This window comes from Protopterus annectens, chromosome 7.part1 (assembly GCF_019279795.1).
Source record: "Protopterus annectens isolate FY-2018-M chromosome 7.part1, PAN1.0, whole genome shotgun sequence".
Lineage (NCBI taxonomy): Eukaryota > Metazoa > Chordata > Ceratodontiformes > Protopteridae > Protopterus > Protopterus annectens.
The window spans coordinates 425,115,602-425,132,642 of record NC_056740.1 but is presented as its reverse complement, the minus strand read 5'-3'; the positions used below and the strand labels follow the sequence as shown (position 1 = coordinate 425,132,642).

Genomic DNA, 17,041 nt, shown 5'->3' with positions numbered 1-17,041 from the left:
TCCCTAATGTGACATGTTTAAGAAGCTTGTGGCAGGTGCCCACAAGCTATAACTTTTATAGGTGAAATACATTTTTTGGCTCTTTTGTTCTTCCGGCTTCCGGACAAGTCTGAACTTTTGTGGAGGGTGAAGTTACAGCTTGCAGTATGGCTGCCTCTAGTATGACAGGTGTGAGTGGTTCTGGAAGTCCTAGCCCATGTCCTGACGATGAGTCCAGCAAGTATCAGTCACCGCTCATTTCTAGATATGCTAGCAAAGAAATGGCTTACAATTTTAGTGAGCGAAAGAAGTTTACAACTTGGAGGAAGTTATGGCTTTACTTAGCCAAGGCAGAGAAGGTATGGGCAATTCTGTGCTTACTGTGGAACAGCTGCAGATGGCATCAGACATTTTTTGTTACTTGGCTTTCACTGTATCAGCAAATATAGTTCTATATTATCTGTTAGGCCTGCAGTTGTAATATGGCTGGAGGTATGAGGGTGCACAGGGTTTCTAACGAGAAGAGTGTTGTGCACGTGTTGCGCTAGTAATGTAATAACACAAGATCTGTGACCTTTATCTTAGCGGTAGTCGTTACTTTTTATAACAGTAAGATGTACATCAAAACGATGATATGCATCCTCAACTGACTGTTGTAATAATCGCCTTCATATTGGCGCTTTTTGTGCACTCCCACAACAGCAAAACATTGTTTATATTATTCCAAGGTCATAGCCAAGGTTTTTGGAATTGCATACTGACTTTCAGAAAGTAGTCTCCAATAGAAATTACTGCAGTGACAGATTTGAATGAAAGAAAAAAAAATATTTACACCATTATATAGAAATCCATTTCACAAAAATGTATAACCATAAACCATGGGAATTTGGTAATTTTTATTGAAATTCTATCAGGCAAATATGTATAGATTCATAGGAAAGTACTAGGCTAGCTGCCCTTATAGGACATTTTAAGCCTAGCCAATTTGCCTACTTAGGTTTAAATGAACCTATTCCGTTTTGTGTAAGATTGGTTTTGCCCATCCCATCGTTGATTATTATATATTACCCCTAGTGAGAATAACTGGGATCATACCATAGATAATTTGAGGGGAACCATGCATGGAATAAAGCACTTAAGAGCTGCCTCTGTACAGTAGTAGTACTGGGGCAAACCTAGGGTACATTTTCTATTACCCATCCATAGATCAAGGATGTGCTTTCAACATTGTTGAATAAACAAAGATCTAAAGCTTGTGTGGAAACAGGTGGGAGTAATGAAATTACCATGGTGCTAAGCAAAAGAAAGCAGAAATGTAACCCTGAGGCAGCACCTGGTGTACATGTTTATGCCCGATTATGCACTTACAGTTTAATAGGATGCTGCTTAAGGGAATAACTTTTTTACTGTTATATTTTGAAGAAACAAAGGACAAAAAAATTAATCTTCAGAACGGAAAGAAGTTCAGAAAGGTAATCATTTTCAAATGTGCCTAACCTTCCTGCTGCTTCATATTGCTTGTTGTACTGTCCTGTCTATGACGGTAAATTTTGAAAGAGCCTGATATATTGAAACTTAACAGCTTACTGTGTTCATGATTTGTTAAGACATATTCATGCCTATCAAATTATGGTATTTGCTTCACACTGCATTTTTAATTTGAAGCATTATGGTAACAGTAGCTTAAGTTGTAGAATGAGTTCAAACCTTATATTTGGCAAAATACTGTACAATACAGTAGCATAGATATTGTAAAAATGACTTTATCATAATAATCGCTTGAGCATCTCTGTTCAATTTAAACATTATTATGCAAAGTTTTGCATGTCGGGTACTATTAAAGGGTACCATTAAAATTGGGTCTACCTGAAAACGCCAAAAGTCCACAACGCCAACAATAAGAACACCGACACAGGAAGATTGACAATGGAGAAGACCGGAAGTTGAGAATCCCGATGCTGAGAACACCGACATGTTAAGGTAAGTGTGCGATAGGGACAGATGTTAGGGTCAGGGTGTGGGTAAGGTAAGTGTGTGATAGTGATGGATGTTAGGGTAGGGTGCGGGTCAGGTAAGTGTGCAATAGTGATGGACTTTAGGTTTACGGGCAGGTTAAGTGAGTTAGGGTTAGGGTGTGGGTAAGGTAAGTACGTGATAGTGACGGACTTGAGGGTTGGGGCAGATTAAGTGAGTTAGGGTTAGGGTGCGGGTAAGGTAAGTGTGCGATAGTGACAGACTTAAGGGTTGGGGCGGATTAAGTGAGTTAGGGTTAGTGTGCGGGTAAGGTAAGTGTGCGATAGTGACGGACCTTAGGGTTAGGGTTTGGGTTAAGGTTAGTGCATAGATAGTTCTGTATGTAAGATTTAGTGTAGGTCTGTAAGGTTTTTGGTGTGCTTGTGTTATGTGTGTGTTTTTTGGGAAAGGTATTTGTTTTGTTGATTGTTGGGATTGTGGTTTGTCGGGCATGTGAAGTTTCGTGTTTTTTAACTTTCGGTTTTGTCGTGTCAGTTATTTAGTTGTCAGTGTTTTGGCATGTCGGTATTATCAGGTAGACCCTTAAAATTATGCGCATCTTGTTTTCACATACGTATTCAGAATTTTTGACATGAAAATTTGGCAAGTCTAATGCCATAGGCTGTGTTGTGCTACTTATATTATGCATGTAATGTTGTAAAAAGTTGAAAATTAGCTTCATTATGAGTCTTCCTGTTTAAATGTATGCAAAATGAATAAAAGTTTAAGTAATATAAGTAGTAAAGTGCACATCATGTCATGTTTTATTGCCTTCATACAGAAAACCTATATAACTTTAAATACTCTGTACCAAAACTGAAACACCATTTCAAGATTTTTTTTCTATGAACAGACATCTTTTCATACTAAAGAGGCTCCTTGTAATGACTGTTCTGTTTAACATATTTTTCCAGAAAAAACTGCTGGTGTTTTCCATCAGCAGTCAGCAAAAGGAAGGTATATGTACACGTATGACGATGCTAACAAAGCTTGCGAGTCAGAAGGAGCTTCACTGGCGACTTTTGATCAACTATCCGCTGCACAGCAGGTAAACACAAATCTGGGGCCACAGAAATTATTGTAGTGTTGTACATTTACAGGCAGGGTGTTCAGAGTTTTCCTGGTTTGAGAATCCCGGATGGCATAGTGAGTTTAGTGGCCGAGATTAAGAAGAGGTACTCTAGACAAAAATATATTCTGGGTACATCACAAACTTATTTATGTCCTAGCAAATTAGTGGGAGGAGCTGAGAAATAAGATTTTTATTTAACTGCAAGTGCTGTGAAACTAATGTTGGTGTCTGACTGCACTGCATTTTTCCTACCCAACCTAAACATTGCTTATTGTGGTTTTACACTTGGTGTTTTTTGTGCTGCCTGCCCCTATTGCAAACTTCACTTTGAAAGCTCCTCCCAGTCTGAGCTTATCTGCTCATTCTACTGGGCATTGAAATATCAAACTGGGAAGGCCCTCCCCTTAGACTTTTAAAGCTTGAGTAGGCTTCTATTTCATACTATCCTGGTTGCTTAATGCACACTGCAATATTCAGAGTATAAGTCAATTTTTTCCATCTTACTTTTAAAATCTGTAACATGGAAGCTGCATGTCCTCCCTATGCTCACGAGTTTCCTTTGGGTTCTCCAGTTTTCTCCCACATTCCCAAGACATGCTGCAAGTGGACTGGACAAATAAATAAATAAATAAATATAAATAAATATATATCTAAATAAATATATATATATGTATATATATATATATATATATATATATATATATATATATATATATATATATATAAAAATATATATAGATATATCTATATGTATAAATATATATAAATATATAAATATATATATATATATATATATATATATATATGTAAGTGACATATATATAAATATATATATATATATATATATATATATATATATATATATTGCACTTAATTCATCTGCTTTTACTGTATTTGTGTTTCTTCCTACTTTATTTTGCTTTTGCTGCCTGTCCTTAAAAGTACTAAATTTCATTTATTGTGCTGCATTTATTACTGCTTGTTAGTAGCCTGATTAAATTGTAACTGTCATTCTAAACCTTTGGTTTAAGCACTTGGGCTTCAGTCCAGTTGTTTTACATTAAGAAGGTTGTGGTCTGCACTGTTGTGGCAGGACAGGTAGCTTACATCCTTCTAAGTTGGGAGTTGCTGACTGAAGGCTTAGTGCCTGTTATTCTAAAAGTGTATTAGTTCTGGTTTAAGCACTTGGGCTGCAGGCCAGTTATTTTACATTAAGAAGGTGTGGTGTCTGCACTCTTGTGGGAGAAGAGGGTAGATTTCTGCCCTTCTGAGCTGGGAGTTTCTGGTTAAAGTTTTATTGTGCCTGCCTGTTTGAATGGTTTCATTCTGAAATTGGTATGTCTTGTTTTCTATAGCATAGACTAGATGCAGACCTGCTGAATCTAGCTTTGTTTGTATATCTTGAGCACTAATCCAGGCCATCTTTTTTTTTGTAGAAGGTTCCCCTGCACCCTAGTGGCAGGAGTGTGCAGCTAGAACTGTCCGATCGAAGACTGCTGAAACGGGGCTCAGTTTTTAGCTTTTTATTGGTTAACTGGTAATTTGTTTAAATCAATTTGCTCATTTGCTACTATTTCATATGTGTGTGTGTGTGCATATATATATATATATATATATATATATATATATATATATATATACACACACACACACATTTTATGCATCACCACTTAGCTAGGGTTAAACTACTCCCAGCGTCAAAGTCTGCTCAAGTTTTCCCTTAGAACTAGCCAGTTCTTTAGTTTTAGCACTCAGATCTGTTTCTTTAAGCTCAGCACATGTTCAGAACTCATTGTAAGCACTAAACAAGCTACAAATTACTACAGCAATCAACTTTCCTCACTTGTCTGGAGGAAAACAGTTTTTAGTACTTAATAAATAAGCACCTATCCAGGTATGTCTAAGGGTCAGCTCCCGGTGTTTTCTCCTGTCTACCTGATGAATCTGGGCATTTTGTGGCAATGCAGCAATTGCCTCATGTACACAGACAACCCTCTCCCATACCACCCAACACTACAAGCTGTGAGAGATGCACTTATATAGCCAAACTGGAGGCAAAGCTCTCTTCACACAAGACTGGACTAGACAGTCAAGAGGAGAAGGTAAACACTTACACCACACCACACTCATCACATAGTCCCTCAAAACCTACACCACCAAATCACACACGCAAACACAAAACGCACAACTACATTCATGGAGGCTCTCAATAAAAATCTGCCCAAGCAACAGAGATTTTCAAAGCAGAAACACAAGCAACCTCTACCCCTCCAAAGCAGAAATGCAAGCAACCTCCACCCCCCCAACACAATCCAAATGACACATAGCCCACAAACTCAGTGTGGCATTCAACCACAGCCCGTAAGGCTCAACAATGTACCCAACACTCTAGCCTGTTGAGTGGAACATCAGTGTGCCTCATTATAGGGTCACCTATGACTAAACAAGGAGAAAGTTACTGTCAGCTGCCAGGATCCACCACATAACACACGACTCAGGTCACTCCACAACAAGTACAAATATGACTCTGTCATTGTCCATGTTGGTGTGAATGACCTGAGACGTACCTCCCTGGGCTACATGAAAAGAGTCATGGAGGAGCTCTCCGATCTTGTAGCCCAGGCAGGTATGACCCTAGCCCTGAGTAGCATCCTGCCATCACCCAGACTGATACCACACAGTACAAGGACAAATTGATTGACTTCAACAATTGTCTAAGCTTCTGGTGTCATTCTAAAGGGATCCAGTATCTGTCTGCCTGGGATGACATTATCGACAGACCACGATGCTTTGCCAGAGATGACATGCATCTGTCACCCTTGGCATTCCGGATACTGGCTAAGGCTCTTGCCTCCCCTATAGTGCCTTTTTTAGACAAGGTTCAAATGATAAATTCACCACAGTAACAAGCAAGCAAAATCTGAGGGTAATGCTACTCAATGCTAGAAGTCTAAACCTCAAAATGCATTCACTCAAGGCACTCCTTAAAATGGAGAACATCAACATCTGTGCAGTGACAGAGACCTGGTTCAAGGCTCCAGAGAGCACCCCTGCATTACCAGGCTATAATTCATACCACACCTTTCGGCCAGCAAGCATGGATCGAAACACTAAAGGCAGATGCATGCCAATATTCATTAAGGATATCCACACCTCCAGGCTACTTGCTCAGCATAATGCATCTGAGATTATCCAAGTGCAACTAACTCTGGGCAAGACCACAGTCCAAATTGTAGCTTGCTACAGATCCCCCATCATGCCCCAGGATTCCACTCCTCATTTTTTGATACACTGGAAAATATTAGGGTACAACCCAACACCCTAACAATGGGCTATTTCAACTACCCCACCATTAACTGGGGAAACTACTCATGTACCAACTCTTTTGCTCAACGTTTTCTGGAATTCATAAATTCCAATGCCTTGGATCAACTTCTCCACACCCCCACCAGGGACAGCAATATCCTAGACCTGGTCATTACCAACATGGGCGACCGGTGTTCCACACCAGAGGTCAATTCCTCGTTGGTCAGATTCCGACCACAAGCTAATTACCCTAAGCATCCACATCCCGCCCCCACCCCCCATTAGGGAAACCACCATAAAAAATTTCTCCAAAGCCAACTTCACACTTCTTATGACAGAAGTGGCAAACTTCACGACATCCATGCAGATGGACAATAGAGGTATGACTGCTGAAACCTACAAAAATGCACTTTATAAGCACTTACATGAGTGCATGGATCATGCTATCACCAACAGTACCAAGATGCTATCCTCCAAAAAAAGGAAGCCAATCTACAACAGAAGAAAGAAACTGTTGCAAAAGAGAGTAAAATCCCATGATAGGTTCCTAACTCAGACACTCCCCCATACTCTGGAATAGACTGCCCATACATGTCAAGCAGAGCGCCTCCTTGACCCTCTTCAAAAGGAACCTTGATGATTGGATGGGAGATAAGAAATTCACCCTGGGGAATCATGTTAGTCACCCTGCTAGACAGGGGTCCAGAGAAGTAAATATTGTGGAAAGAAATATTCAGAGAATTATTATGTCTAGGCTTGTATAGGCCCTAGGGCCTATAACCTAGTACCAACCTATGAACCTATGATTGGAGGAACTCCCTGGGCAGCCCCAGTAAGAAGCTGAGATCCCTCAAAATCCTTCAAAGCTAGTTACGAAAACAGAATTGTCACTGATTCTAAGGACAACCACAAAGCATTCGATAGCTATGTCAAGAATCTCAATGGCAACACTCAGATCTGCTCTGAGTTACAGCACAATGGCACTAAATATACAGAACCAACAGATATTGCCAACATCCTGGCAGATAGGTTCAGTGCTAACATAACCCCCCTCTCACCCCCTAAAGGTCTCATCTCTATACCGGAAGAATGCAACGTTCCTGTAATAATGGCTGCACAGGTAAAAAAAACACACACTCCAAAGGCAAGAACACAGCATCCATGGGACCTGATAACATCCCAGGCTGCGTTCTACATGAACTACAGAATGAACTGGCACCCCACCTAAGTACCATGTTCAATTATAGCCTCACCTCAGGCTTTGTGCCCACTGAATGGCTCACAGCGACGGTTATCCCACTCCACAAACGAGGAGTCACCACAGACCCCGGGAACTACTGCCCCATTAGCCTGATGAGCCTAGTCTGCAAGGCCATGGAACGTATCATCATGGAACTTGTAAACAAAGACATTGGTAGTCTCCAAACACTGGATCCCACCCAGTCTGGGTTTGTAAAAGGCTCCTAAACCTGATAGATTTCTTTGAAGCAGTCACCAAAGCTGTAGACAAGGGTAAGGTGGTTCACACAGTCTATCTAGATCATGCCAAGGCTTTTGCCACCATCCCCCACTCTGGAATTATAGATAAACTCGCTAAACTAGGTATACAGCCCTATGTCACAAGATGGGTTGCCATATGGCTCACTGACAAAACCCACACTGTGAAAGTAGCAGACTCCAAATCTGACTTCAGACCAGTGACAAGTGGAGTACCACAGGGTTCAGTCCTTGGTCCTCTCCTGTTTGGTACCTAATTCTCTGAAGTACAGGCTAACACAGAAGGTCTTTGGCTAATGAAGTTTGCAGATGACTGCAAACTAGGAGCCATAATCGAAATTCCTAACGATGTGGACATCCTACAAAAGGGCCTCACTGAGACAGATTCCTGGTGTCAAAGCCATGGCCTCAAGCTCAATGCCAAAAAGTGCACTGTCATCCCCTTTGGTAAAATCTCTGTACCCATGAACTACCACATAGGTGGTAGTCTACTTAACATTGAAAGTGTAATAAGACACCTTGGGACACAGGTGGGCAGCAGTCTCTCCTTTGATAATCACAGCACCACATTAGTCAGGAAATCCTTCTACCTGGCACACCATCACAAAAAAGTTTCTCATCCAGGAAAAAAGAGGTCATTGTTCCCCTTTACTCGGCACTCATTAGACCCATTATTGAGTACAACACCCCTTTTGGTATGTACCTCATAAGACATCTACAACAACTGGAAAGGCCGCAGAAATACCTCACAAAGAGGATTACTGGCCTCAAACAGATGCCTTACGCAGACCATCTCAAAAAACACCAGCTTTACTCCGTCGCATATCGCCTACTCAGAGGTGATCTCTGCCTAACATACAAAGCTACGTCAAACACAGAGCTGTTGGACATGCTCCACTTAAAGAAATTCCAATCCCTCCATGCTACATGCTCTAGGGACCTAAACCTTGTCACCACAATAAACAGAACATGCTGGAGGGATAGATTCAAGTCCCAGAGACTTCCCATACTCTGGAACAAACTACCTATCTATAGCAAACAAAGCTCTTCATTAGCACTCTTCAAGAAAAATCTTGATGATTGGATGGGAAATAGGAAATTCACCCTGGGGATCACTTCTGTGGCTCTGCTCAACAGGGGCACAGGAAAATAATTTTCTTGGGTGGCGAAAGCCAGGGTACCTTTTTGGCTAGGCTTATACAGGCCCTAGGGCCAATAGCCTAGTACCTACCTATGAACCTATGAGCCTATGGATGGCCCCTACTCTGAAAAGAATAAAAGAAACAAATCCTTGGACTGATGCTAGGAAGAAGAAACAAAAAAAAAAACTGGTTCCAAGCAAGCTGTCCCAAAAATATAACTCTTACAACTACATCTCTCAAAGTATCAACTGATATGGTACATCACTTGCCATTTGTTTTTATTTAAAAAAAACGAGGGTTTCTTAAACAACTGAAAAACAGTACTGATTTATTCAGAATGTTCAGAGTCTCCAATAATTCTTCACAAACAAAGGTAGGTCAAGATGAATTACTATTTACATTATATATAAGCCAAACAAAGCAACATATAATACAAACATAGAAGTTTCTATTCCCCTACTTGAACTCAGTGAATACTTATCTTGTTCATTTTTCATTGATTTTACTTATGATAATTTAAGTAATTAATTAACTAATTCAACAAGGTACCATTCATCAGATTTTAGACTCAAAAGTAACAGATTAACATCATATATAATAGCAGTAACAGTAGAGTGTTTAAAAAAATGCTGTCATGGAGACTAATGGCTTCTTCAGTTAAAGTATGATTTAGAAATTCATGTATATCATGGTTAAATAATAGTAGCAAGCTCTTAGTACAAATGTCATCATTATTCTGTCTAAATATAGTTAATATCAATTATGGCAGGTATCAGAGCTACGAGTGCTGTTTGAGCAATCCTGATATGGTGTGAGTGGATGTAGCTGTACCTGGCAGCTAGTACAAATGTCATTATTAATCTGTCTAAACATAGTTAACATCAATTATGGCAGATATCATCGCTTTGAGTGCTGTTTGATCAATCCTGATATAGTGTGCGTAGATGCAGCCATGTCTGGCAGCTAGTACAAATGTCATTATTTTTCTGTCTAAACATAGTTAATATCAATTATGGCAGGTATCATAAGTTTGAGTGCTGTTTGATTAAGCCTGACATGGTGTATGTGGGTGCAGCTGTGTCTGGCAGCTGATGTATGTTGCCATTTTCATCTCCGGGAAGGTGTGTGTTGCGGCTTGTGATTGAGGTTTACTGATGCTTGTGTATTAGGAAGAGACATTTGGTGTTTTAGCTTGGATCCAGGGGAAGGGGGTGGACAAAACTGTGATTTGGGATTTTTTGGCAGATAATAGTTTGTTTATACATCTGCTGAGTGAGAGGTGGGAAGGCTGGAAGAATGTGTTGTCTCTTATTGTAGCGGCTTGTTGGGAGTTTTTTTTTTTTTGATCTGTTTGCTCTCCGTTCTTTTCCTGGCTGCTGCCTCGCTGAATGGGAGGGGAATTTAGGTGTGAAGTTGCAGTGAAGTGAAGCTTTGCTTCAGGTGCATCACGAGCCTCTAGTGTACAGTACACTGACACACTAAGTGAAACAGACACTCCCAGGTTGCTATGGTAATGGAGACAGAGTGACAATAATGCTTAATGGCTCTGAGGAGCCTCCGAGATGATTCTCGACAATGATGTTTTTGGTTTAAAAAATATATATTTAAGAAAAGGGCTGTTTTAAACAACATGTACACATATTGATGGTCTCCCAACATTTTGTTTAGCTCATTAAGTTGATTCTTGATAAAAAAATCAATAAATAATAATAATAATAAGCACAATTTTGTATTTAAAATATATTTTGGTCCAAACACATTAAGGACTTACATAAGAGTGGAAGTCTGAATTATTGTGAAAGACTAAGAGCACTTGGTCTTGTGCAGAACCCTTTGCAGTGGTCTGGGAGGTGAGCTTGCTCAGACATGTTGGGCATATGGGATAGCTGATTCTAGGGGAGTTTGGGGTTGCAGGGAAGTGCTAGAAAGTCATCAGATTTCCTTTGTGAAAATATCTGTGGGAATGGAAGGTGTGTTGAGTGGTTCACTGGCAGAGTGGCCACTGCATGGAACAGGCTGGTAAAATGGAACAGGACAAATATTGGTTTGGATATTTTAAGAACAGCCTCGAAACACACCAGATGAACTACTGAATGTTATTCTGGCAAAACTGGATGGACATTGTTGCCCATGCTTGAAGTACTGATATTTGTGGATGTAAGGATGGAAATATACTTATAACAAATAAGAAACTACAAGGATCTCATAATTTAAAGTCTGTGGACTGTATAAACATAATTGGAAGGAGCTAATAATAAGAATAAGCATTACAGCTTGTGGTCTCTCAAATAACTAAGCAACAGCCAAAAAAAAAAAACACACAATAGTTATATAATGTATGATTTTAGTAAATCTAGACATAAAATAAATAATCATCATATAAGATGAAGCAGTCTGCTGAATTTAGATATTAAAGGCAGGATTTAATAACATGGGCTTGTGTATAATAACACTACTGTCTTAACTTGTCATAAATGACATACACTACATTGAACATCAAGGGGAATGATGATCTTCTTATATAAGTAAATATGCATAACAAGTCATGTAATTGCTTTAACTTGAATTGTAGTTTTTGTAACCCATCTTGACCATATATAATACTTAAGCGGTTATCAAGGTAACTAATGTTTATACATGACATCAAACTGACAAAGTTGTTCAAAAGGAGGTGGCCTAATGGTTGAGGTGTTTGCCTTACAAACACAAGGTGCAAGGCTTGAGTCTCACAAGGGATAATTGGCTAAGCTTAAAATGGCTCGCAAGGGCAGTTAGCTTAGTACTAATCTATGAACCAGTCTATAAGAGAAACAATAGAAGTCTGAACTTGAAATGTCACAGAATGTAATAATCATATTCTGAACAAATAGTATTAAATTGACAATAGACACTCAGTTTAATAGCATGGGCTTGTGTATAATAACACTACTGTTTTAACTTGTCATAAATGACATACATTATATTGAACATCAATGGGAAGCAAGATGATTTTCTCATATAAGTAAATGTGCATAATAAGTCATATAATTACTTTAACTTGAATTGTGGTTTTGTAACCCATCTTGACCATACATAATACTTAATAGGTTCATAGGTTCATACTAGGCTATCTGCCCTAGGGCATTTATAAGCCTAGCCAGAGTGTGTTTGGCTTTCGCCACCCATTTTAAATTAATTTTGCTATGCCCTTTTTCGAGGTTAGTATACTGTGCGTCTGTCTAACAGTGACACAGAAGTGATACCCGGGGTAAAAAAGCTGTTGCCAAGGTAACTAATGTTTTATACATGACATCAAACTGACAAAGTTGTTCAAGGGAAACAATAGAAGCCTGAACTAGGAATGTCACAGAATGTAACAATCACATTCTGAACAAATAGTATTAAATTGACAATAATCACTCAGTTTAATCTTTGCTGATTATACAAAATAGAATGTTGCCATTTAAATCTAAAAACTTTCAGTATATGCCATAAAATGGCAATTTATGAATATGGAAAGCGAACTTGTAATCATTAATCACAATAAGTGAATTTGTTGTTTTTAACCTATAATTTCACTATTTTTATAATAAGAAATGACAGATATGAAAATCCGTATGTGTAGGAAATGGGAGGAAGAGAGATGCACTGATAATTAAAATGCACTAACTTTCATCAATGTTTACATAAAACAAACTTGATGCTTTAAGTAAGTTAGCAACAAACAAAGTGATTACATAAATATTGGCAAGCAATGAAATATAACTTCTGATATATCCAGCAAAATACATTGTATTAGGGACATTAGGTATAAATATTATCATCTATTTATATTAAGTAATATGTTTTGAAAGACTTCATCAATAAGGGTGAATATGTTAAATAACTGTCTGCTATAATCTTTTACTGAAGTTTTATATATGATACATCCTACTTTACTATGATTGAATTGCTTGTCATCTGTCTTTCATGTAAATATTAATTGCTTATACAATAAGTAGACATTTATATTGTATTAGAATTCTGCCTACAATAGTACTATATATGTTCAAAATAATATAAATATAGCTTATTCCTATTACAAATATTCTCCATATGATAATTCAATTTATGGAGCTCATATGTTCTGGATTGTCAAGGTATGAGTGATAATCTGATGGACTTAGGTTTATCCATCAGATTAGGAATGATTTTCATTCCATGGCTAGTGCGAATCTTAGTTTTGTTAACATTTATTCATTTAGATTTTTTTATTTCACAAAAATATTTTTAGTATGCCTGACCAAAACATTACTTTATTTGTAAACACTCAAAGTATAAAACTGATAATTTCCTTGAAAAGCTCAAATATATACTTTATAGTATCAGAGGAAAATGTTTAATAGTCACAATAAAACAAAAAATACATAGTCTAAATAACCTAAGATGGATTTAATTTTATTATCTTTAAATACTAATGGCTTAAACAATCCTATCAAAAGATCAAATCTACTGAAATATTTAAAACTGAACAAAGCACAAATTGTCTTTCTTCAAGAAACTCATTTTAAAACAAATGACAATTACAAATGGAATCCTAAGGAATATATGATATTGGTAGAATCCACTTATAAAACAAAGACAAAAGGGGTAACAGTTTTATGGTAAACAAATGTGATTAATCCAGAAATCATTTATACGTATGAAGATAAAGAAGGCCTTATGGCATTAATAATAGGTAAATATAATAACAGAATATGGACCCTATTCGATCTATACTGGTTCCCAGTCATTGGAACAGGAACTGTTAAAAACACTTGGATTTCATTTCCAATAATTATAAAGGCAACTTAATATTAGTAGGAGATTGTAACTGTATATCTGATATTTCTGAAACTACAAATAAAAGACTGCTGCATACATCTGCTGCATCAAAAGCTTTAAACAAGTGGGTAGAATCATTTCATCTTGTAGATACTTTCAAATTTAAAGAAGATAAATCTTTGTTGTTTTCCCATCTAGATCACAGATTTGGTACCCAAACTATAATAGATAAAATATTTGCTGCCCATGACTTGCACTCAAAAATCATTAATTTCTCAATCACTCCCTGCCCCTTTTCAGACTGCAATTCATTGATACTAAAACTTCAAAATGGGTACAAACCATTAATCTTTAAATCCAGAATTCCAGCATATGTAACTAAAATCAAAGAGTTCAAACTCTGGTTATTATTTAAATTACAGTTATTTTTAGATATAATTACACCACAGAGATAAATAAAATATTGATATGGGACTCATTAAAAGCTTACATATATGGTAAAACCCTAACTTGATATAAAAAAAATCAGAGAATGTGATTCTTAATTATTAGATCTACAATTCAAACTTTTGCCAGTAAAAGCTGAAAAAAATCAAAATCATTTGGAGATGAAAAAGAAAGTAGAAATATTAAACAAAAAATACAATGAAAATCTAACACATAAAACTAGTTTAGCTTTAGAAAAACTAAAAATTAATACCTTGGCCACTTCATACAAATATATACATAATTTATCCACAGGAATCAAAATACAAAAGCTAATAACATTAAAAGTATCTTCCATGAAAAGAAAGGGGAAAATGTCTCGGATATAGGTGACAATCTTGCTGCCTATAGAAATCACTATATGGAACATTTCCAAAAAGAAAATATACATATCGATCAATTAAACCTAGATGAAAAAATGTTCTAATATAAAAAAATACCAGAAAAATTAAACTAGAGCTGCAAGCACGCATATCCTACAAATAAATTACAGATACAATACATGAGGGTAAAAATAATAAAGCTCCAGGTATAGATGGCATAATTATGGAAATATATAAACTTTTCCCTTCAAAGATACTAACCCTCTTCCATAAAACTCTATTAGAAATTCAGTCACAAGCTTTAATACCACCCTCTTAGAGATATTCCTTAATCACACCAATCCTAAAGGAAAACAAATCCCCAAACCTCTGTACCTCATATAGACCTGTATCATTATTAAATAATGGCTGTAAGATATTTATGACAATATTAACTAACATAATGAAAATACCACTATCCAAAACAATAAATAATGATCAAACTGGATTTATATATCTTAGACACACACATGACAACAGTAAAGGGATAATTTCTGTTATAAATTATGTTAATAAAGAAAATAAAGAAACACTCATAACTGGCTTAGATACAGAGAACGCCTTTGATTCCCTAAATTGGGACTATTTATTCAAAATTCTAATGCTATTTGAATTTCCTGCATCCTTTGTTCATCTCCTAAAGAATATATATATATATATATATATATATATATATATATATATATATATATATATATACACAAATACAAATAATTTAGCTTATGTCAAATTAGGTCCTTTTACCTCTGAATCTATACATATAACAAAAGGCACTAAACAAGGATGTCCCTTGTCACCGATTCTATTTGCTCTGGCTATTGAAATATCGCCAGATTCAGTTTGTAACAATATAAAAATCAAGGGAATAGATGTTTATGAACAATACAATTCTAAAGTAATGCTATTTGCTGATGACATATTACTAACATTATCTAATACAAAAGAGACATTAGGAGAATTAACTATATTAATTGACAAATTTCACATGACTTCAGGACTCCATTTCAATAAATCAAAATCAGAATTTTTATTTTTAAATAAAAAAAGAACTGCAGACTAAGGGGGATCACATCATAGGGAAACAAGAATCTACCTTAAAATAACTAGGAATTGAGTTATGCAAGGGTAATAATGAATTAGTCTCAAAAACTACATCAATACAATTAAAATCTCTGTGGAAAAATGGAACAAAATAATATTAACATATGAAGATAGACTGCAGTTAATAAAATGTTTTTACTGCCCAAGATATCATATATATATATATATATATATATATATATATATATGTATATATATATATATATATATATATATATATATATATATATATATATATATATCGCTAGCCTTGGCAATACAACTGTTACCAGAAAGGAATATACTTAAATAAATTCATGCCTAATAAATTTTTTATGGTTTCCCAAAAGAAACAGAATAGCTTTAATATATCCTGTTGGTATATCATGTCATCATATCAGACCATGGAAACAGGGAGGATTAAACTTTCCTGATATAAAAGCATATATAAAAGCATCAATATCTAAAACAATCTAAGGTTGGAGAAGTCCAAATTACTCTACAAATTGGAAAGAATTACTAACTGGAATATCAATAAATGAATTTGATTTACAAAAAATTCAAATAACAGATAAAAACAATTTGCCATGGCACATATGTATTGCTATGCAATATAACATAACTAAACCTATTAAAACTCATATGATTAATTATTACATTGACTTACTTAGGGAAATTATTAATGCAAATATAGATTTAAAAATCTGGTTTGATCTTAAAGAACTTTCCACATAAAATATATAAATTATTAATTCCTGGGAACAGAAAGGATTTGTTTGTTGCCTCCAATGTATCAAAGAACTAAAACTTTTAGATATGCAAGTATTAAAAACAACATACAAAATTCCACAACAGGACTGGCTATCTTTACAAAGTATTCTGTCATATTTGCAAGATTTAAGCAGAATAATTAACAATTTTTCATTTCAAGAAATACCTAAATTTATGAAATACATATATGAAATCATATATAATGACTTTAACATGGGAAACAGTATTTCAAAATTTTACAAAATATTGATATACTTTAAAACAACACTCAAAACATCATATTGGAAGTATATAGCAAAAGGACACTCAATACAGTTAACTGAAGATATTAAAACAAATATCTTATTATGAATAAAATATACATTCTTTACACAATACTGGAAAGTTTTTAATTGGAAATGCTTGCACAGAGCATTCTTAACCCCAGATAGAAACAGTAAAATTAGTTCTTCCATAAAAGGAATATGTTGGAGATGTGAGCAAGTACACAATGCAGATTGGAACCATATGTTCTTTGATTGTGTTAAAATTAAGCCATTTTGGAATGGTAT

General features: G+C 36.0%; 1 protein-coding gene across 1 annotated transcript in view; it reads left to right on the top strand.

The window, feature by feature from the left end:
- The window catches only part of STAB1 (stabilin 1), a 2,761,215-nt gene that overhangs the window by 2,477,110 nt on the left and 267,064 nt on the right, over positions 1 to 17,041 (top strand). The window contains exon 65 of the mRNA XM_044078505.1: positions 2,907 to 3,040. Coding sequence (XP_043934440.1) covers positions 2,907 to 3,040 — 134 coding nt within the window. The remainder of the gene's footprint in view (positions 1 to 2,906; positions 3,041 to 17,041) is intronic.